This window comes from Sparus aurata, chromosome 16, assembly GCF_900880675.1.
Source record: "Sparus aurata chromosome 16, fSpaAur1.1, whole genome shotgun sequence".
In the NCBI taxonomy this organism is placed as follows: Eukaryota; Metazoa; Chordata; class Actinopteri; order Spariformes; family Sparidae; genus Sparus; species Sparus aurata.
Window position 1 is genome coordinate 9,197,402 of NC_044202.1, and position 23,975 is coordinate 9,221,376.

A 23,975-nucleotide genomic window follows, 5' to 3' on the forward strand; every position below is an offset into this window, starting at 1 on the left:
GGTCCTGAGTTCGCCGGGAACATAAATGTCCATAGGATTTTCGCTGACATCCTGTGCCGCGGATCAAGCCAGCATTACCGTCTGGTGCACATGGAAGAGCTCAATTACATAACTTAAGACTTTCATTAGCCTCTCCGCTCCATTGAGTTCTCTGGGAAAGGTCCAGATGTGACTTCATGAAGGGCTCTCTCTATGCTGAGCCTGTTCCGTTATGCCCCCCCACCACCCCCCGCCCTCCCCTCTCCATCCCTGCAGCTGTAAGCACTCAGAGGAAAAGCAGGGAGAGAGGGGAGGGAGTGCTTTATTAAAAAAAAAAAAAAAAAAAAAAAAAAAAAGAAACACCCCGTAGACCCCCCAATCTCCCTTCAAAACAGTTCCAGCCCAACCCAGAGCAGGCATATAGTCCCCCTTCCCTTCCCATAGGTATTCTAAAGTAGGCCAATAAGTCTTTTAGCATGTGGTCCCACTGTCAGCCCGAGGTGGCTGACTAGACAGGCTGCTGCTCCAGGCGCAGGGGCAGGAAGTGGGAGCTGGCCAGGAGACACTCTCTGAGAGGCTGCCCAAGTAAACAACCCTCCCCCCTTTAGCACACATGCTCATACACATTTGTATGTGTTTGTATGCTCATACACATTCGGATGTGTTTACATATGCGGCGTACATACACACAGTCGACGCGTCAGCCCCAGAAAACACTGACGACCTTTCACTAGGAAATGCTGTAAACTTGGGACATCTCACTGTTAATATCATGACGGTTTGCGGATGGCGGTGATTAAATTCAGTGCTATTGCTTTAGCTGCGACCACAATGCCCTTTCAAGACCGAAAAAACTGGAAATTGTTCAAAGCCTTCTAATCAAATTAATGGCTGTGTTGTTTGATCGCGTGTGTGCAAAGCATGAATTTGTACAGCTGTGTGTGTGCCACTGTGGAACGTCATACCAAAAAATCCTGCGCCAAAACAACAATTTGTGCCTTAAAGGGGTAGTTTGTTCTACACATTGCTGCCGTTTGATATCCCAGAACTCTTGATTGTGTGAGTTTGTGTCTGGGTATCGCGGTCGTGAAGGTTTTTTCCATCGCAGGGCAGCTGTTTGTGTGACTCTTGTGTTTCTGGGAAGACAGCGGACACAGGTGGGGAATCGGTTAGCGCTGTGATTTATTGAGATCTCCTTTGCCTAGCATTGTGCTGCTGCCTTCCTCTGGGCCTCAGTCTGCTCTCACACATCATGTTCCCCTTCTTGCCTGTTATTCCGTGTCTCCGATAACAATGATGCCTGATTTGCAGCGTGGAAAGACCAAATGAGTCCCCCTCTGAGAGCAAATTTATTGTTTCCCCAGCATAGAGCTATTGTGTAGGTGCTTCAGGTTTTTTTCTTGGGTAGACGCGGTGCTGGTTTGAAGTCTTTTGGGGAAATCATAGTCTCAGACTTGTCAAAGTGATTCTCAAGTCTTCATCAGGAAAGTACACATGAACTGCAAAATTAAATAGGATATATTATGATGAAATATCTCAAGGTGTTAACTTGTTTTACATTTGGTATTTAAAAAAAACAAACTTACTTTGAAATTAGCATAACAATCATTATGTGGGTAAAGTTACTCAGTGATGTCAATAACCCAGCATTCTCTTTCTCAAGTATGTTGACATTAGCCAACGTTAGCCACCATTAGCTAGCTGGCTGTCTTAACAGATCAAGTAAGGCTGTAGCAAGAAACTCCTTCAGTGTGCCATGTTTTTAACGCTTATACATTCAAAACTGACTTCATATTTTTCCTTTTTAATAAAAACCCTGCACTGCAAGCTAAAATTAGCCCCCATAAGCTGAGTCACACGAGTAACCAGGCCAGACGGAGCAGTAAAACCAGCTGAGAAGAAAGTATTTCATGCTAATGAATTCAACGTTTCACTTGTGAGAGGGAGACTGTGTGATTCAGTCATTCATAAGTTAGATCTGTAACTGTAGTGGTTTTGCTTCAAAAGTTTAACGTCCCCATTTTTGTCTGACTCAGATCTAATGTACAACTCTCATATATACCACTCTGGACTCAAGTCACATCACTGATCTAATAACAGTCTTAAACTGAGTCAACTGTCTGTCACCCTCTGATAAAGTTTCCAGAAAAGTCTCAGATAAAAACAGCCTGCTGTGGACACTCTTGGGTTTGTGATTGTTGGTTTAGTAATGTCCTGACACCACCATTACTAAAGCCCTTTGTGTAAAGTTACGCTCTAATCCTTTTTTCCTGCCTAACTGTGCGAGTGCATGTCGCAGCAGGTAAGCAGGTGAGGCTCGAGGGTTGAGCACAGGACAGGTTTTCAGGCCGGGTGCCTTATCTCGATGGAAGTCTTCACGCCTTGAGAAATCAGAGGAGCCGGTTAGACACTTCCAAACAATCTCCGCTGTGTTTTTTTTCCAGCTAAATTCCTTAATCATGAGGAGCCCCACGTACGTCCCCCCAGCGCGAACTCTGTGTCAACTGCTGAAATGTCTTTTCCCGAAGACGGCGCTTTCGTGCGCTCCTACACACGTGCACGTACGCGTGTGAACGCGCATGTTCCTGTGTGTACGCCTGTGTGTTTCTTTGTGCTCTTTCTTAGTGTGTGTGGGTGTGAGATCTGCGGTTTCTCACAGTCGGTTCTTATCTGCGTCTCTCTGAGCCTCAGCCAGCAGATCATTGTGAAATACACACACACATAAAGAGAGACAGAGAGAGGGAGAGAGAGAGAGGGAGAGAGGGAGAGAGACAGAGTTCACTTTTAACTATTCCCTAACCTCCCAAGGCCAGATATGCTGGCCTTGTTTACAGTTCAAACAAGAAAATGATACAGCCACGGTTCCATTACCAGGAGGGTGACTTCAGTCCAGTCATCCTCTCCGTCCCACTATCTCCCCTCTCTCTGTCATCCGCCCCTTTTTTTTAAACATTTGTGGCCTTGAAGTACCTCATACTGCATCACATTTTCGCCATTTCGTAACTTTTATTTTTGCCTTTTCATCAACCTCATGTGATTCAGAGTTGTATCCTTGATGCAAGATGGTCATCCATGCATAGCGCAGACTTGGCCTCCGTACAAGACGGAGCAAGGACTTCCTGTAAGACTATCACTGATGTCATCTTCTGTCTGCCTCAACCTCTCAAAGGCCTGAGTGACTCAGAACAGCTGGCTAGTGAACTACAGGTTTGACATGGGCCGTTGCATAGCCGAGGGGGTGTAGGATTGTGTTTATTTAGAGAGTGTGTGATTTGGCGTGCTGAGGTCATATAAATCAGTATCGAGCTGATGGGAAACTGAAAAACTGCGTTCAAGAAGTGAGAACGAGGTTGTTTTCTCGCGCCGGTGCCAGCAGAGGAAACAGATGCTGCAAAAACAAAACCGAGAATCATGTGCGAGGAAACGTGCTGTTTTTAGCCGTAGCATGGTTCAGTGGCTTCTCGCTAACCTCATTCACTGTCACTTGGGACATGAGCGAGGAGTCGGCGAGCTGCGCAGTCTCTCGACCTCATGTCACGTCTTGAAATCCACCTTTTGTTTTGGTCACGGTGTGTTTGTGAAAAGCCTGGAAACACAAAGAAAGTTGCATTTTCTTCAACCATTCACAGTGAGTGAATTGTTGAGGTAAAGTTGAGAAAGAGAAACTAGCAGTCAGACAATCATAGAGGTTTTGAATGTATCCCCCAGATGAGTGGACTCAGAATTGCCAAAACTATTAGCCTAACTATCCATGTAAAAGTCCCCTATGGTGTACAGACCAACTTCTTGGCTCAACTTTGACCTACTTGCTGTAGTTTAAGTGGATTATTACTGGCAAATCAGGTCTGCACACTTTAGGTTTTACTTCTAATTAAGTGTTTAAGATTTGTGGTTCCAAACCTACAAGTCGCTACAAGTTCCCAACAAGGAAGATAAGAAAAAAAAAAGATTTCTAAAATTTGCCCTTTTTTCATTAAGATTACTGTTGAGAGATGAAATATCACTCTTTGAGACACGCTGCTCGTAACTCATCAACATGCATGCTTTGATGAAGGGCCACAAGCAGACACTGCTTTGTATTAAGGATTTACGAGCAAAACAGTTGGAAACTATTGGTTTTCATAATGCAACCCAATCCTGTGAATGAATGCTAAGTATGTTCCTGCAAAACCAGTAGAGGCTAAGATAAGTTAAAGCTTCTTCTTTGTGTTGCAACTTTACATTAGTTTAGGCTGGGTTAATGCACAAAAACCACTTGGTTAGGGTAGGGAAAACATTATGGTTTGGCTTAAAATACCTGTTTTGGTTGCCACAAACAAGGCTGGACATGGTCCAACTTCCCTGAAAAAGTGTCTGGTTTTATGTTGCCACAGTAAATGTTGAAATGCTGTGCTCCCCATCTAACATATGAAGTAGTTTCACATTTACAAATGCTAAAACGCAGACTTGCACTTTGGTCACCCGTTTGGCAGCGCAGTCGCCTGTAACCACCATCCCCTCTACCCAACATGTAACACAACATGTAATGTGAACATGATGTGACACGTTTTGCACAAATGTCAACACGATACACGGCCTATGACACGCACAAACTTATCTGTGCTTTCCAGAAACGTCAACCTCTAACATTAAATCCTGGCAACTAGGCTGGGCTAATCTGGCTGTGACGTAAGCTGGTTTGAAATTTGTCCGATGGTTTATATTTTCTGCATGTCACATTATGTTCATTTGCAATGAAGTTGCCTTGTACCCAGATCTCTGCAGTAACTTAATATGTACAACGTTAGTATATACAAAGGAAATGATGGCCAAAACGGCAAAAATGGCATTCTAAACTGGAGTTATCCCACCACAAAGCAGGAGTTGATCTGCTAGAGGCCACTTTCCTCCCATCGGACCATGATGGTGGGAGTCATGAGACAGGAAGACTTGAGTGGTTCAGCACTCATGGGGGAAGCTGAGGTTGTGACTCACTCGGCCCAGTGGACCAGAAACCCAGAGCACAACAGTGTCAGGTTCGGGACGGGCTCTCCCATTGGTCGGTCCTTGTCCCCTCTTTCCACTGGGCCGGCGCGTTACGGTAAGAAAAGTCATCACTTGTCCATTAGCGCGGGGCTCAGCGAGTTTAGTGGCTCTGTGTTTGTTTTTCTGTCACAGTAAGGAGTGGAGGGGTGTGTTTCCACAACCTGTCATGCGGCCATCACCAGGGCTCTCCTCTGACGGCTCCTCACCTCTCTGCTCCTCTGCTCAACACATGTGTGTTTTCTCTTCTTTTCTTTTGCAGGTCAAGGGGGTGCCACTTAGCCCGGGGGGCGGGGGGAGGGGGGAGTAGAGCACATGTGACACTGGATCCTGGCCCGGCCTAATGGTCATTACTGGGTAAGCTGTGTGTCATAGTCTCAGTCGACTAGATAATAGGGCTGTGGAGTGCCTGGGTTAAACCAGCAGGATCAGGGAGTGGTTGTGACTGTTGTCTTAACTGATCTGCCATCAGTCTCGCTGTGACACATATAGCCGTAGACCTACAAAGATAAAACCTGCTGTGTTCTGCAGGCGGCCGAGCAAACTGCATGACTGCAAAGTGTTACATGTACAGATTAAAAAGTGCTACGGCATCATTATCAGATAACATACATTATGAAGTATGTGATTACCCAGAAGCATGTATGTAAGGGAAACTGATAATGAGAAAGCTTCTGTGCACCACAAGTGCAATGCAAAGATGGCAGCATTCGATATTATTTCGCTTTGAAGCCAGAGATGAAAGTGCCCCAAGTATTTTGGTGTGCGCCGTTCTCCATCACTCAAAGTCAGTAATTTGTATTGTTTTGTATTCAGAAGGTAAACTTCCCAAAACAGGGAGATACATACGCTACGGGGTAATAATAGTCAGGAAGGGATTAGCGCTCGGATGAGAAGGCCCCTTGTTAGCACAAATTATAAAAGACATCCCCATAATTACGTTAAGAATTTCCATATTTTGCAAAACAAGACTCTAACCCCCCTCACAATCCCCCCAGTGAAGCCATCGACAAAACAACCACAGAGTTGAAAAGGGAGCGCAGACGAGAGGTAAAGGTGTGCTTTCACTATGAGCAAGCAAGACAGACAGCAGGGTCAAAGGTCTGATCGCTGTGAGTGACGCACGTCTTGTTGATGTTTTGTTTTTTTCTCCCCCCCCGCCCAACGCACTGCATTGTGACCATACGTGAGCATTATAAATGAATCAGGATAAATGTAATCAATTTGACTCTTTCATTCGTCACTGCCATTGTTGGTTTGTCACAGCTTGAGATTTGACTCATCACTCCCGTAAGCAAAACAAGTGAGTCATTATTACTACCCATACATCTGTGTGTCTGGTTTTTAACAGATAGTACAGGCTTTTATCTTTATCTGTAGTATTCTTCGCGTGCATGAAATATGTTGTTGACAAGAGAGCAGATGTGAAATATATGAAATATTCCCCCCCCCAAAAAAAACTTTCTTAAGTTAGGAAAATGTTCTGCTTTAAAGCCACACCTCAACATTTTAGCTGGTGCACTTCTCTTACTTTCTTGCAAAGAGCTGATCAGACCTGGACAATATGAACCTGTAGCCAGTTAGCTTAGCTTAGCCCTTGCCTGGGACTATACATGGCAATACACGGAAGAAGGAGGCCAGTCACAGTACTGAGGTGATTTATGATATTTCCTGATCGCCAGTAACCAGTAGCTTTGTTGCTAAAGTAATTGCTAACTGCTGCTAAGTGTAGTTAGCAACATAAAGACTAGAAACTGCTACTACTATTTGTTTCCACAGTTGGATTGCTGTACAGGTTAAAGGTGTAATTTGTAGACTACAGAAAGAATTGGAAGATAGCTCAAGAAACACCACTTTGTACCAGCTTGACGTGATGGTACAAGTGGTATTATGGGACAGGCCGGGGCTGGGGCTAGCTAGTTAGCGTGCTAACTCCAGGAGACAACTCTGCCATATGGGCGCTATCTTCCAAATGGCTTCTTCGAGCCAACAAGATACAGCTTGTTAATTGGTGAGCTTTAAAGGTGCAGGTAAGCAGGTTTTTGTTACCTTTGGACCGAGCCAGGCTAGCTGTTGCCCCCTTGTCTCCAGTCTTTGTGCGAAGCTAAGCTAAGCTGTAAATCTTCTCATCTCACTCTTAGTTTGCAAGTGAGTGAGTAGATTTCACAAGAAAACTTCTGCTTTAAGTTTGACCACATTCTTTTCGCTCTTATTGCAGCTTGACTCCACAGAGGAGTATTATTACATTAGAAGCGCAGTTTTTTTACTCGGGCGGATGTGTCTGATGCAGGTTTGCGAGCTCTGGTATGCATGTTCAAAAGGGGGTTAATCGTGCCTCTCTGTTCTCTGCGAACAAAAGCAGCCTCGGAATAGCCCTCTTAACCCAACCTCATCACTCAGTGTTGACCTCAGCCCTCGCCTGGTGATTAATTACATCCATCTGCATCACCTGTGACACTGCGCAGCGACGCAGACTCATGCACACACGCGGGGCTTGCAGCCACCTTGCTCTCAGCTGTGAGCGCAGATAAGAAACATTGCACGGTTAGCACATATCCAGCGCTATTTGCTCACCTCTTTTGTCAAACAAAGAGGCAAGCCCGCCTCTGATAACGCAAATTACAAAGTGTACATGCCGCTGCGTTCTCTTGCTCAACTGTGCGGGTCAAAGGTGAATGAAGATTGGGTACTGGAGAGTAAAAACTACACACCTGTTGTGCAGGAAGAGATGAATGAAACCACAACCTTGATACTGTTTCCATGTTGGAAAGTAACCTGCTGTAAAAAAAAAATAAAAAAAATGTGATGAAGTAATGGAAGTTTTTTTTTTGGTGCCACATATCGAAGAGCAGACGACCCCCTCCCTCCACCGCCCGCAGACCTGCTGCTGGAGGTTTGCGAACCCACTTCCTGGTACTTCGTCTCAAGGTGCTTCTATACACACACACCACACAAACAGGAAGCAGCCCTCTTTCATGTCCCTCAAAGTGCACGCATTGTAAGTTTTTTCGGAGAAGGTGCAGCAAGAGTGGAAGGTGTGCATGAGTCATTCTCACCTGTGGAAACATGTCTTTTTTTTATGTTTTTCTTATCTTTTGACCTGAATACTAAAAATAATAACAAGTATTACAAGTAATACACCAAAGTGTGGAAGTATTCTTGTTTTAAATGTCACATGGGCTGTGCATGCACATACAGATTGTCATTTTGTGTGCCAAAAAGTCATCCACAGACAAATAAATGCAATAAATGATTTCCTTTATAGTGATTTCACTTGTTTGAGATATCAAAACTCCAATAGCAGGATTGAAAATAGTTTCATTTGAGATTTGTTGGAGGAGTAGTGCTTATCCAAAAGTTTCGACAACAGAGGCGAGGTCACTGGGGAAGCAATTGCAAATGGGTGATACTTCCAGTGACCCGGAGCCAGCCTAGGAAGTTGCTAACCTGAATCTTCTGACGTGCCTTAAGACAAGGATTAGTATCCTGTTAACATGGAAGATTCTGGTTCTGAGACAAATGCGCGTTAAGTGACATCCTTCCTGGCTGTCACAGAAAATCCGACCCGAGTCCTTCACACAGAGAAATCCACACTCCAGCCGCATGAAACAACCTCCACGAGCCTGTAAAGCAACACAGAGGGCCGGGGAGGTCACGTTTTTCACTTCATGCTACAATCCGCCCACATACAGCCAAAAAATGTACATGTAAATCGATGCAAATTGTTCACTAGAGCTGGTACGTTTCGACGACCCTTGACAGTACACCTACCCATGTTGTTTTGCTTTAGTGAAACATGAACTTAGCAGTGACTGAACTTTTGCAGATGCAGATTCACCCTGAATCTCTAATGTCCTTATTCCAAACTTGGATATTATATTACTCTTTTTTTGTTTTTAAAGCAACTCCTTTGACCTAAAAAGTAATGGCTTCTTCTTCTGAGTTTGTTGTTAATCGCTGCTTTAAAAGGCAATGATTTTATGAGCAGTATGTCACGAACACTCATTTCTTGCTTTTACTACATTTTGCGGGACGTTTAACTATCTCTGCTCGCCCATGTGACACAGAATGAAACAATAGTAGTGAGTAATCATCCCAAAACTAGTCATTAGTGCCTGTGAATATAAAAAAAAGGCAGCATTTGGGAGGCAGTTTCCCTGTTTAGCTTGCTGGCATGCAGAGAGGTAGGTAGAGTAACTTTCAGCTCGTGCAGATGGGGCCGAGGCGGGGGGGAGGAGGGTGAGGAGGGAGTAAAGGAAGACAAGGATCTAGCAGGTCCCAGGTTCTCCTGGAAAAAAGCAACAAGGAGGCCTCTGCGGGTCAGCTGTGACGGGTCAGCACCCACCATTGTACGTGTGGAGGGAAGGGAGTTCCTGTTCCGGCTCGTTTTTGCAATCTGAGAAAATATAAACAGGGACAGACGGAAGTGTCCAGACAGCGAGCGAAAGCAGAAGCAGTGTGGATGTTGACTGGAGCGTACGAAAAGGGGAAGCTTCAGTGTGTTGTTTCTGAAATCAAATACCCGCACTGCTTCTATTGAAACAGATTGTTATCTTCATTTATGACAAAAAATACATACATTTTTGATGCTGTATGTTTTGAAAAAACGCCCATACCAGGAATATCCTCACAGGCTCATCGATCAGCTCTCTTGTAACCTCAGGATCACTGATCGGCTGATAACCTCCGCAGATCACTTTTGGTTTTATTCTTGGAAATGTAATGATCACAGCCCCCCCCGATCAATATTTCAGCTGAAAACCAGGAGCGCTGTGTCTTTGCGTAACCGAAAGCTGCTCAATGAGAGTTTGATCATCTCCAGGTCAATACCCCTGACTGCTCTCTGAGGAGTAAACCAATAAACTTCCACCGCAGTGAAACTCCCCTTCTAGCTTTGCATTATGCAGAGAACAGCAGCCAGTAGCTCGCTTTTTATATTTTTTATATTTTATTACTTCAATGTATGATTTTTATCTTTTAAATATAACACTTGGAAACATATTCTGGAGATTTCAAAGTATGACAGTGAAGCATTATGTATCCATGGAGTCAGCTAGTTAACTGTGGGCCGCAACTTTTTTTAAGCCTGCATTTGTTTTCATTACAGCTAATTGTGGTCATCAAAAGCTAGCCGAATTAGTTATTAGCGCTTCCTTTTCGTGGTGTACCCATGCATGTACAGACAACTATAACTGGATTACTTTGATACTGAACAAAAGACTTATTGTGCCAATTCTTAAGGGAAGTCTGGAGTTAAGAGGGTTGTTTTCTGTCATTTCTATGTGGATTTATGAGGCATGTAATTGACACAACTTCATTCCCTGAAGGTCTGCATTGTCTATTAATTGAACCTTAAGTAACCTAATCAGATTCATTAAACTTTATCGCTATTGCACATATTTACAGGAACTGGACTTTACCACTATTAAACAGATTTGAGCATTTAAAATTAGCCTGAGTTCCCATTAAGAACCCTTGCAGCACACAACTCAGTACACAGTTTCACTTTTCCAAAAATATGGGGTTTATTGACTTAACTGCAATCAATACTTACAAAAGAGGGAAAAAACAAAAAACAAAAACAGGTTTTCATATAAACTCACAGAAATTACTGTAGTGAAAAAAAAACAAAAAAAACAACCATGGCTGAAAAAATACATTCAACTGTTTTTTTTACTTTCTTTGTGTCAAAATCTGCTCACCTCTTCCAAAGAACACGTGAAGGCAACACAGAAACACGTGACTATAAAAATTAATCGTCCTCCATTATCAAATATAAAAGGCAGAGAGAGCCTTAGCTACCTGGAATGTATTAAATGAGGCACTTCCAATGAAGAAGGGGGCCAAGCAAGTGCATCACGCATCCAAATTAAAATAACAAAAAAGGAAAACAAAGTAACTTTCCTCAACCCATTTGGTCACAGCTATTGCTTGTAAAACAGACTGGGCAAGAACATTACCAACATTTCATCACAACCAGTCTAACGTGAAGACTCCTGAACCAGTGATGTGAGACGTCTTTTAGCACCCCTTTTAACTTCCACCATCAACCCAAGAGTTGAATCATAAATGTCATAACAGTTAGCTACTGTTACTGTCAGAGTATTGTAAAAATGTGAAAAGGGGGGAAATGAATAACAAGCAAATCTAAAGTTTAGATGGAATTGCAGTCCAATAAGAGGGAGTAAGAAAAAAAAAGTACAATAAATAATCAAAACGCAAAACGTTCTTTTTTTGCATTTTTTTTTGCTTTAAATTAAGTTTCATTTTGACAAAGTGTAGTTGCAGAACAAAAAAAAGTCATTGAAGTACAATATATTAACTGTGAAAAAAGGAAAACTGACAAAAACGTCTTCACAATCTTTAGATTAATATGGAAGATCATAATTTAACATAAAAGAAAATATATTCTATTGTTCATTATCCAGATAAATACAAAACAAAATTAACAAAAAATGCATATGATCACCAATAAATATGTTCTGATAAGTTAAATAAGCAGTGACAAGCAAACCTTCTGTCTGGAAAGTTTTTCAAACAATAATAACCGTAATAATAACATTAATAAAAAATAATTATCAAATAAAGAAAGCAAAAAAAGAAAAAGAAGAAAAAAGAGGGATGTAATGAGTACAGAGTGCTCCTCGGAGCAGGTTCTAAAGTGGGTGGGGGGGGGGGGGGGGGGAGACGAGAAGTAAAGTAAATAGCTTGGAGATTCGATCTTGTCAAGTCGCAGGATGTACAACTGCACCATGGGAATGCTGGAATTCCCCAGATCGTCGATGAAGGGGGTGGAGGGGGGGGGGAAAGTGGGTACAGGGTTGAGCGAGGCGGGACAAAGTCCTACAGGTTTAATGATCAGTTTGATATCAAGACTTCCTTTCCCAAAAAAACAAGAGCCAGTGACCAGCAACAGGAGGAGAAAACTCAGGAGAGGTGTTGGGGGGGGGGGGGGGGAACATAACCAACTTCCAGTTCAAAGTCCTTCCTGCAGACTCGCCTAGTCCACAATTACATAAGACGGGCTTGAGAAGAACCGTGACAGGAGGGTGGAGGGGGGGGGGGGGCAAATGAGAAAGAACCAAAAAACAAACAGTAGTCCATTCACCCTAAACACATGCAGAAACCGCCCCAGGCACTTTTTTTCTCTTTTTTAAAAACTATTCATATCTTTTCAGGGTCTTTATTTTTATTTTTTTTCCTTTTGTCTCAACTCAGTCTGTAAAAAACGGCTGCGGTAGATCTACAGTTACGTTAGTGAGCACCCTCTAGCTAGCTCAGGGGAAGTGGTATCGTCAGAGAGGAGGAGGAGGAGGAGGAGGGAAAGGAGGGGAGGAGGGGGGTTTGGGGACTAGTGCAATGCACTCCCCTTTCCAAGGCCACTTGTGCTGCTACACATTCAAGAACATATGAAGAAGAAGAGAGAAAAAAAAAAAAACAAGTGGCACCTGGCAAAACAGTCAATTCTTGTTTTCGTGATTTTTTTTCATTGTTCAATTTCCTCTCCTTTTTTTTTGGCACTATGACACATGGCAGGGTACGCTATAAAACTTGCTGTGCGGACTGAAAAGGATGAAATGATAATCTAAGTTGAGAGTTCCCTTAATTGACTACATCCTTACAACGCTAACAAGGAACTAACACGGTGTCGTGTGTTGAGGGAAGACAGGGAAGCTTCGGAATAGGGCAGAGGTAGAGGGGAGTGCCGTGTTCTCTTTGTGTCATCGAACTTAAAGTCACTGGTGGATACGTGCAGTCTAATCGTCAGAGATGGAGAGGCGGCTGAAGATGGGAAGACGGCGGGTGGTGTCCAGCGTGGGGGACTCGGAGCCACTCAGGCTGCCTCCAGAGCTGCTCTGGTAGCCCTCTTGGTCTGACAGAGAGTCGGGAGGGCTGGGTGGAGACTCGAACATCTGAGGGGACTCCGACATGGGTCTGAAATAGTAGGGCGTGCTTGTTGGAGAGGGGGGTGCAGGGGTGTTGGGCTCTGTGCCTACAGGACCAACACTGAGGCTGGGCCCAAACAGGCTGGCCAGCTCCTGGCTGGAGTAGGTGAAGGGGTTACTGCTGGGCCAGTCGAGGACCTCATCAGGGAAGAACATGGGTGGAGGGGTGACCGAGGTGGGGCTGTCTCTCAGCCCAGCTGAGCTGGAGAAGCCTGCAAAGCTGTAGCTGTGCTGCAGTCGAGGCCTGTCCATCTTGTTGGAAGAGTTAAGAGGGGAGGACTGCTGGGGAGGTCCGCGGCGCTCCTCGGCGTTGTGGATGAAATGGCAGCGTGGCCCATATGGGCAGAATCCGATGGTGTGGAAGGTGCGGCACAGCTCAGTTTTGTATTTGGGATGGCGGCTCAGGCTGCGCAGTTCATGGATTCCATGAGCGAACTGGCACTTGTCGCCATATTTGCAGGAACCGTTCTCCTCGAAGGGCCTGCAAAGCTCCGTCTTATAACGGCTGGAATTCACTTGGCTGCTGCCACCGGTGGGACTGGCAGGGCCCAGGCACTTGTTGAGGAGCCTCTCGCCCGTCTCAGAGAAGGAGCGGTCTCGCAGGCGGTTCTCCTTGTTGTTGCTGGCATTGCCAACCCCTGAGATGAGTGAGGAGTGGTCCGCTGCCTTCAGGCTGTTCAGAAACTGGTTCTGGCTGAACTTTGTGCTGCTGACAGAGTGCCGCCGCTGGTACACGCCTCCCACTGAGGGAGATCCCACCGCCTTCCTGTCCAGCAGGGCTCCGGCGGGGCTGGAGAGGGGCACATTGGTGCCAGTGCAAGGGACAGACATGGGATGGGGAGCACCCAGGTTGCTGTTGTAGCTGAGCAGTTTGTTGTTCTGCAGGGACACAAGAGGGAAAAACACTTCATTAGAAAAAAACGTATATTCTTCACAATGACAGTCAATGTGGCGCTGATTTGAACTGGTGAGCTGGAGAGAGAGAGGGGGAAAAAAAACTCCACAGCCTCCTCTTGCATGACTGTGTTCTTTTTGGCTCTGACAACATGAGCGGATACAGGCCTATAGAACAGCAGCTGGTTTGGCAAGTTGCCCTGGTTAGGAATGTGTGCCTGTTTAGTAAATGGAGCAGCAGCACATGAGAGGCCAGAGGGCCGCTGGTGACTACAAAGAGGCTGCATCATTTGAAAGATAATGAAAGTGGCAAGGCATCCTGCTGAATTACAAGAAGAAAAAAAAACACTCGTCTGCCATTCAATACACTCCCAAAACTAGATTGGGGGGTGGGGGGCTGGTCGGGTCGGGTTGCTGAATTACACGTGTATTAAGAAGGCAGCAGAGGAGCAGAAGCCCGCTGTTTTATAGAAGAAATCTGACACTGAAAACATGATAATGTATGCAAACGATTAACAGTGCAGTGACCGAGAGCGGGAGACTGAGTTATTTCCCAACACACACACACGCACACACACACTAAAGATCAGCTCTGTTAATCAAAACGGAGCGGCTTTATAGCAGCAGTAGTCGGGGAAAAGCCAGACAAATCTGGTCAATGATTAGCGAGCATGTGGCTGCATTGTGAGGAGTATTAAAAAGTGGCGCAAACTGCCCTCCGCTTCAAGAAAGCTGACATGCCCCCCCCCCCTCGAAAACAGCACCGTGCCCAGTAAGAAAAACTACACATTTAAAACTAGCCGATGTGGCACATGTTGAATATGTAAAAGTTCGACATTTTCAACAACTGTTAAGTACATTTTAAAGTTACCGCCAGGCTTCGGCACACTCTTCACAGACTTTTAACGTGAACAGAAAGCAACACGTCGACGTTTAGACGAGGAAACAAACAGGCGGCACAAGTAAACAGTCGTTACAAACAAATCAGAACAGCAAAACAAAAACAGCGGCCACACAGGCGCAGTACGGCGGAGGGCCGCGGGCGTGCAGCGGCTCATCATTCCTCCACAGGAAGCTAACAGGCTAACAAGAGTTCAACAGTTTGTGGAGCAAAAAGCCCAGAGACAGAAGAACAGAGGAACATTAAGAGACAAACGTTGTGAAGCTACCTTGTTCATTACTTCGAAGTCGAAGAAAGGCGACACCACGGCTGTGGTCATCTTTGCAAAGCGACCGGAATCAACAAAAAAAAAAAAAAAGAAAAAAAGTAAAGTAGCAGAATTTAAAAACAAAACAAAACAACCAAACAAACAAAAAAAAAAAAAACTGTGCTTGTTACAGGGAAAAAAAAAGTTGCGCAGGTCTGCTGAGGTTCTGGTTAGTTGCAGCTCCTGTGTATTTTGGTGACCCAGCAGAACTCCCCCTCTGCCCTGCACCAGCCCCGACATTTGCTTTATAATCCTTTTGCAGGAGGAGCCTCGAGCGCTGGGCGTCAACTTTCAGTCAAACTTTTTTTTCTCTCTCTTTCTCTTCTTTTCTATTTTTTCTATTTTTTTTCTTCCTCTTCTGCGGGGACAGACATGCAGTGGTTTGTCAGTTTGTTTGAGATTACTACTTTGTTGCACGCAGTGTGAATACTAAACAGAGGAGTTTTTCTTTAATATAACCCTGTTGGCTGTTTGTTACCTTCAGCTCCCCTTGTGAGACACTTTATTGGCTCATCAGGACTTTGGATTACACATACAGAGTTACTTATTACACTCAGGATGAAGTATGTGTTCTGTTAACTAACTTTATTGGAGGGACGGCATCTGAAATTCAATGTACAAGTGGGTGAGGCAAAGTAAGGATGAGTGGATTTCAAGCTCGGCTACAACCCTTATTTCCTCCTTTTTCTTAAGGAAGTCTGGTACTTAAGCAGTCTGGGGTTGTTTACTGGGAGGCGCTACACTATCCTCAGGCTTTTCAGCTACCATCCACTACTCTGTAATTAATTTACTCTTAATTGCTGGACTGTAACGTCACTTGTGGGACTTTCCGGTGAATACAGGCAGCCTTTTTTTTTTTTTTTTTTAACTCTTTCCACACCGCAGCTTTTTCCTATTAAACCCCTCTTTCTTTCTTTTTCTCTCTGGTTTTAAACTGTTTGTCTGCGGCTCCTCTCCCGCACTTCATGGATGCATGTGTCATCCCATCATGCCGGGGCGATAACCTGATCTACGAGTGACCTCACCAGATTCAACCACAGACAGTCACAATGACGCTCCCGGCCACATATGAAAAGAGAGTGAAACCTATACAAAAATCTATTGTGAGCCCCCATCGTCTACTTCTTCCTCCCCTCCAGCCCGCCCTCCCGAAATCCGTGACAGAGCAGCCATCGGCCATGTGCAGAGTCAATGTCAGGGTTGGGTTGCAGTAGAAAAAAAGAAGAGGAGAGGGGAAGAGAAAGGCAGGATTGGTGGTGGTGGTGGTGGTGGGGCGGGGGAGAAGAAAAGAAGCTGTTAACAAAACAACAAAAAAGAAAAAAAGTTGGAGAGTTGGTGGAGGAGGGGACGATGGCGTGAGGGGGAGATTTACGGGGGACGTTTATTACTACACAGCGCTGCCCCAGGGAGGTGAGGGAAGAGAGAGAGAGAGAGGGGTGGGGAGAGAGAAGCAAAACATTCCCTTCTCCCTTCCTCTTCTGTGCCTATACAGAAGCCACACAGGGGGTGGAGAGCTTTGTCTCGCGGCCGCAGAGGAGGCAGGGGGAAGTTGTTTTTGTACTAGTTGAGATAGAAAAAGGAGAATAAGCAGGATTGAGCGCAAACTTCTTTTTTTTTTGTTTGTCATGATGTTATCCTCAACACTTAAAACTTCACAAGATATTCTGGACCCAGTCAGCAAAGAGAACGAGATGGGTGTGTGTGCGTGTGTGTGTGTTTTTACATTAAAAAAAAAAAAGTTTTTACGAGGCGGGTGCTGTGTGGAGCAATCTCCCCCTGGAGTGCTTTCACAGACGACAGGGTGGGATGACAGACTTGCTGGAAATCACGTCTGCAGTTCAAAGGCCCTGTCACTGATTGATTAAGTAGATCAGATCGATTGCCCCCCCCCCCCCCTCCTCACCCCTCCTTCCCTGCTGTAGTTATTCTTCTTTGGAGGAGGAGGGGAATCACGGCACTTTTCCTTCCCTCTCGCTGGTGTGAACTGATCTAAAGAACTCGTAATGTGTCACACATTAAACATTATTGCAGTACAGTAAATGCAGCCGGGGGGAGGGGGGGCTACGATGTTTGCAGGGCTCAGAACGCCAGCGGCTGACTCTCATGGAAGTGTCTTCGTTACTGGACCTTGACCTCGAGCGGCCTCATGAACTGCGCTTGTTTACTTTAATACTCTCAGATGTATTGTGCCTGCTTGATATTGTGCGATTGCCGTTATCCTTCCAGGTTTAGGAGGAGGCACCTGTTTCCTGCCAAAATTAAATAAAAATAAACAAAACAAGTCAGGCTGATCTCTCAGAGGGTAGAGTCAGATGTGTTTTTTGTTTTCAGATGTAATTCTGACACAGTGCTCGACTCACTAAAAAAAGTTATGTTTACATATCTGGGTGACAAAATTCATTTGTGTTAGCAGAAACATACTTAAATGAGAGCTTTTATGCTTTTTTGTGTTTTTTTCCTTTCCTTCAGTGCTTTATATAGGTTCTTATAAAGGCCTTGAAAGTAAAAAAGGCCCTAAGTCTGCACCAACAGAAGCTTCCCTCTCCCACAGAAACCAGTGCTCCTGAAGTAGCTGAAATGCCCTGTCACTAGTCTATAATTCTGTGACTTTGTGACATCACACAATGTCACCATGTCACACATCTGCATAGTCGATGCCTGGCGGCTAGTTTGGCACGTTTAGAATTATTCAAGCACAGCTGCTCTGTTGTTGTTGGCGGCGCCGGCTCAGGTGTGTGCACGCTGACCAATCAGAGGAGATTGGGTGCTTGGGAGGGGGGAGGGGCTTGTAGAGATAGGCGTGTTTCTGACAGTATGAAAATACAGATGTGTTTTTTTATTTATTTTTATTATTAAAGCATGTAAACTTATTCTAGGAGTAACCCCAATTAAAATTATGAACCTGAAAATGAGCAAAATATGTACACATTTGATATATTTCTATCTTTATCTTATTTAGATTTAGGCTATATTTAACTGTTAGTATCTATGTTTACCTTCAAAACATCGCTTGCTGAAAAAGTTGAAATCATGTCCTTAGATTGCCTTTGTTGACATTTTAAAGTGTAGGTTGGACAGGATATGCTGTTTTCACTCAAAGGTGACATTTGATAGTAATACTGAAATTTACCATGAGAGAATTACTGATGCAACTAAAGTCTTTTTTTTATTTTTGTTGTTTGGTCTATCAAATGTCTGAAAATAGTTCAAAGGGCCATCTGAGGCCAAGAATATGTTTTCAGATGTTTTGTTTTATCCAAACTGCAGTCCTAAATTCAAATATATTCAATGTCTATGTCGAAGAAAAGCAGCAGATTCTCCCGAAATAACTCTGATAATAATAATGACTTTTTGTTTTGACTGTAACTCTATGTATAGGCCATACAGGCTTCTAAAAGTGAAGGACGAAGTGAAGGATTTATGAGTTTTTCCTGCCCAATCTTTCAAACTATACCCCAACTCCTCAGCCAGGATTTTCCACACTCACTGTTGACAGAGTCGTGTTAATTTCTGCAGATTTGTGCTCCTTGAGGTCACAGCTGTCCTCCTCTGGCCTGTCCGCCCTATCAGCCTCTGATGGGGGCTGCAGTTAGTCACTCCTCAGCCTCTGCTGGATGGTTTGATTTTCTCTGATGACCCCCCCCCCCCCCCGAAGAAGGGAGGACGGGGATGAGGCTTGAGGTCACTGATAAGGTTTAAGTGGGATGACTGGATGTTACATTTTATCTAACAGGACAGGAGATGAAAGAGAGTCTTGAAGAAACACAACAAATTGGAAGTTGTCTGTAACAGCAACAGTTAAGCGTAGTTCATCCTTTCAGCCAACGGAGGGCAGAGTTCTTCCTTTCCCTCCTTCTTCTTTTCCAGCATTTCCTATTTACTCCCCTCTCTGTGTCCACTATTTAAAGTGTCCCCGTGTTTACTTAGAGCACAGATTTAGATGATCAAAAATGGTTTCAGCAGGAGTGAGAACTTCTAAGATTGGACGAGTCAAACACAGCACTCCCCTTGTGTGGCTTTGAGGTGAATTAGGGCTCAGTACAAGTCTGCGTATTGTGTAATCAGCCCCTTCCAGTGACACACTAACTTACTGGCCTTATATGAAGCAAAGAGACTTATCAGCTATGAAACACAAATGCTCGCGGTAATCTCAAGCTGCGCCGCACCACATCCCACTTATTCTGACCACAGGCTCATTAAACGACATATTAAAGGAGAAATAAGCAGTATTTTTTTTACTGCCTCATGATGCAACATGTATATTCTGGGATTGATAGGGTTGTTGTTAAATACCAGTGAACTTGTTTTGCCACATAGAGGCATTCTGATTTCTTATAAAGTTAATTTTCCGGCAGAAGTTTCAGTTTTGGAAAGAACACAGCCATCCCCCGCACAGTTGCATTTTCAATTCCATAACACTGAAGTGTATTATGAGCAAGTGCAAGTGGAACATCTCCCCTTCGTGAGAAATGTTTGCATCTCGTATAATTTGGTGAATTATTAGGTAATTATTTGTGTCAATTACTGACAAGCATGCAGTGGTGGAAATTCCAGACCTTTACATTACGTACAAGAGGGATCATTTAAAAGTCAAGTAACCAAACAATGATCTTTTGGGTGTCATGTTATCTTATTATTATTTTTTTTTCTTTAATCATCATAGTGGAACACTCAGAAAGGTAATATTTGCAATATTAATAAGGTAAAAATGCAAACTCAGAGGAAAACAAGGTTCCCAGATCAGCATTGAAGCCAGAAAAGTAATTATTATCAATCAATGATTTTTATTTTCTGATCAGAACTTCTTACCCAAAACTACAAAGTGCACCTTTAATGTGTAAAATGCATTTTTCTGTTGTAGCAGGTCGAAGTGAAGCTTATTTGAACTATTTTACTGCAAGTACAGGGAGTTTAACCTCTAACCACTGGGTATGAGGTTCACTTACTTATCATTCTACATCATGGGGTTTTACAATGAAATCAAGCTGTAGTCCCTTTAAGCTGCTCACAAAGCAAACAATATATAAATGGATGAATAACCATCACAAAGCAGAAGCGACCCAGGAACTCCAAACTCTAAAAAGAATCAAAACAAGGGAGGAAAGATTTTATTACAGTGGCTAAATCTTTGAAGTTTTTAATGTACTCATGAACAGTAGTTATATTTACTGTACATTTCACCACTTGAAGCATGATACATCACATAAAACTGTTAGTCAGAGATGAAACATCTCCTATTAAAAGCCACGGATTACTTAATTCTTCCATAACTTCCCATTTTTCCCAGCATTATGAGCGCATCTTTCGAAACAACTGACCGGATAGCTAATCAGCCCGCTGCAATCACCGGCTAAGGGTTGCCAAGTTTCGAACTCAACCGGGTTAGATTTCTTGGATATGTTGTCATGAATCGACCCACATTCGCTGTGACACTGCGTGGGTTCACTTTCTGTATATGTTCTCTTCCCCCACATCCCAATTTGTGTGATCCGGTTAAGCTTTGACGGCCAGGACGCCATGATTGCCCCCTTTCATGTCTCATGGTATGTTTGCCAAATTCATATGGGAGAACTGTGGTCATCTCGCAGGGTGAAACTAGCCTCAGAGTAAGATGGTGAGCGAGAGAGAAGAGAGGGAGTGGAGGGGGGGAGAATGAGAACGAGCAGCGATTAATTGTCCATAAGAGTAGCCACAGCATTGTTAGTGGTGAACCACCAGCTGCTCTAGCTGATGTTGTTCCCATGAATCGCTCCAACATGCCCATCCGCGGGCTTCCACTGCCCTTCGTCTCACGCTGGGTGGGATGCGGCATCAATGCGGGGCTCATTTGGATAGCTCTGACACGTCACATCATTACGATCGCGACCAGAGTTCAAAACAAACACCATATTGGAAATGAAAGTCTTTGGCCCTGTCGCAGCCAATTTCGCGGCGAAGCAGAAGAAGAGTAATGATGTTATGGTTAACTGCGAGGTCGCAAAAATAGCAACAAAACAAGAGTGAGGGGTCAGCGTTTAAAGGAGATTTACTGTCCAATTCTCTGCTGACACGCCGGTCTCTAGAGGAGGGTTGTATTTAGAACGAAAGGCCAGCTTCCTCCTCTGACTTCCTGACCCGTGTTTCCTGAGGAACAATCTTTCTGTCTGTGCAGAGGGCTCATGGGAAGGGAGAGTTCGGTTTTCCACTCGCGCATCAGGGGTCGCAGAGGAAGACCCAAAGGTCAAAGTCATCAAGCGATAGAGAATGGGATGACGACCACAGCTATATGTTACACAATGCAGAGATGGCACACTTAGGGATGAACAGAGCAATCTCGTCGCTCGGCGTGCCTCCGCTTGGGACTGGACAGACCTGACCTCAGTCCAGGTGTCATGACCATGCGGCGGACGCTGAAACAAGATATTCCGCAGCTCGTCACTCAACACAGGGAAAAATCAATGGGCTTTGTATGGCGTCGGAACAGTGGAAAGCATTCTCTCGCCAAAAAAGTCCTGCCCCTGTCCCATCTGTCTCCATTCTCCAGGAGTCCCAGACCTCACAACCAGCCCTGTGTGGTCACTCCTGGACTAGAATTACACAGTCCGTGTGTCCGGCTTTGGACAATGCACAAAACCAGCCGCCCGTGTGGCCCTGCCCACTTTTCTCACACTTTATCCCTGCAGATTTATTGAATTGGACATGTCTAATCTCCAGTTATTGATATTTTTCTCCAGATGCTGCTGATGAGGACGCGCCTCTTACATGGTCTCAGTTGGTGTTCGACAACAGCTCCCCTGTTGTAAAAATGAGTCTTTGGATATTAGCTTTTGATGATGAGTAAACCGATGGGAGCGTGGTTTTGATTAAATGAGCTGTGAGAAAAGGATTAGTTTTTTCGTGAAACCGTCCTCAGTGAACCTCAGAGCATATGGTGATGTCTGTGTTGATGTAGGGGTGTGATGATTTATTGTGAAAAATGTGCTTTTATTGTCTCGGCTCTAATTTAAACCGTTGTTAGCGCCTGCCTTTATTGCCAGCAGAATGCTACAAATTACAGTTATCAGCTCAACTGTTTGATGAACACAGCACCCCAGGACATGTCTGTTTTGCATCATGGCTTGTTATTTTTCCTTTTCTTTCTACTACTACTCTCCATGTAGGGAGTAAAGTTCAGGTTTGCGATAATTTTGGGAGCTGAAGAAAACACAAATCAGTAGAGCGCATATTTCCGCTAAGGTCCAACAGGGTCCAATATCAAACTTGATAGCCCTGTTTCACCCTAGATTTGAAAACACCCGTTTCTGCTTCAATCAAGATCTAGGATCAGATTGTACCCCAGCCATCTAAATACGTCCTGTTTAGATGGAAGACCCCTGCATCAACAATTAACAAAAATGGGAAAAAAAACCCTCCCTATATGTTCAAGAAAGTGAGAAAACATTTCTGGATCTGTCCCTTTTATCTGGATCCACACCAAATGTTGATTAGCAAATTCTTATTCGTATGAAACCTCCCGGTTTAAACGCAGCAACCACAACCAACCAATCACAGCAATGAACTTAAGTTAAAATGACAGCAGAACATACTTTAGGGAAGCTAGCTAGCTACTTCTTTGTTTGTACTGGCGTTGTTAAAGTGTCATCAACTCGACATCGACTGGCGAGCTAGCTTCTGTCCGTGGTAACCACGAACACATTCGGCCCAAAGTCTCCAGGGAATCGCGTAATAACACGAAACGCCAGTTGTTAAAGGCTGTAATTGGCCCGTCACCAACCATGGATGGAATTATTCTGAATGGGAGTGGAGGAAAGAAAATGCATCAAAACAAATGAATCATGAGCTCACAAATGTGTGGAGTGTTTGAGGTAGCAACTTAAAGAAATGTGCTGCAGATACGGAAAACAGAACTGCATTTGTTCCTTTGGTTTTAGCTGTGTTTTCTAGTTGTGTTGTCTGTATTTGCAGCACGTTTCCAGGTTGGTTTCTGTGTAGCACTGTTTATCACTGAATTAATGTCCTGTTAGAGCATGCTGCCATCATGCTGCCTCTGTATTGGGTGTATTTCTTGCTGTCAACCAATGTCCCTGTATAAGTCGAGAAGAAAGCGAAATTTATGATAAAGTTTTCTTTGTTGAGCTCTCAGAGCCACCTTAGCTTTTGGTTCATGCGGAGACAATGGGTGGAAAAGCTGTGTGTGGGTGTCGCGGTGAACCATTGTGCTGTTAAAACAGTTTGCTATGTTTAGAGCTACAGGTGTTTCAATTTCAGCGGCAGACTATTCATCTGTTAAACTGCACCTTTGCCTTTTTCCTCCTGAGATGAAAAGTCCTTGTAACGTCTGCTCTTTTTCTTCTCCGTGACCCGCTGTGACTCGGGAGAGTCACATGAGCTCGTGAAGTGTATCCGTCTTCGCTTAAAAGGAAAACGATGAGGAAATGAGCAAAACTCAAGGTATGCGGATAAAGATCAAGGAGCCCGATGGCAGAGAGATTTCCTCGGAGGGGAAAATAGATAAAAGTTTGAACTGCATTTTACATCCTCAAAGGGGCCAGAATACGTCACCATCCCACCTCCTTGATTGTAATTTTGCGAAAGTGTCCCCAATCAATCAAAGAAAACAACTCAGGGGGGATATTGTATGATTGCCCTCATCCCAAAATAGAGTTTGATGTCCAAGATGAGTCTAAGCTGCTTCTTTTTCTTCTTCTTCTTTTTTGTATAAAGAAACCAACCCTCTGGGTCTTTGAGGCCGGTCCAGTCCAAAGGCCCCCCAACTGTTCCCCACTCCGCCTCTCTTTTCTCCTCTCCCTCTTTCAGACTGTCTTCTTCCTTGGCAGTGAAAGAAAGTGCAGCTGTGTGGAGTCCTTTGGGCTGAATGAGAAGAATCAGCCCATTTGGTTGACTTTCCTGGCCAAAGCTATAATTTTCTGCTGCCAGGGCCTAACAT

At 44.2% G+C, this 23,975-nt stretch overlaps 1 protein-coding gene across 1 annotated transcript; it reads right to left on the reverse strand.

The window, feature by feature from the left end:
* Positions 1-10,501: 10,501 nt before the first annotated feature.
* Positions 10,502-15,287, reverse strand: zfp36l1a (zinc finger protein 36, C3H type-like 1a). Its single transcript, XM_030391849.1, has 2 exons — positions 15,011-15,287; positions 10,502-13,826 (listed from the first exon to the last, which is right to left on the reverse strand). Exons 1-2 carry the CDS (start codon positions 15,059-15,061, stop codon positions 12,759-12,761), a joined length of 1,119 nt encoding a protein of 372 aa, XP_030247709.1. The 5' UTR covers positions 15,062-15,287; the 3' UTR covers positions 10,502-12,758.
* Positions 15,288-23,975: the final 8,688 nt, after the last annotated feature.

Bases quoted from the DNA above. Each gene is read 5' to 3' on its own strand.
- zfp36l1a (XM_030391849.1), bottom strand. From the start codon at position 15,061: ATGACCACAGCCGTGGTGTCGCCTTTCTTCGACTTCGAAGTAATGAAC. The intron at 13,827-15,010 runs GTAGCTTCACAA...GTGTCCCTGCAG, and splicing joins ACTTCGAAGTAATGAACAAG to AACAACAAACTGCTCAGCTA.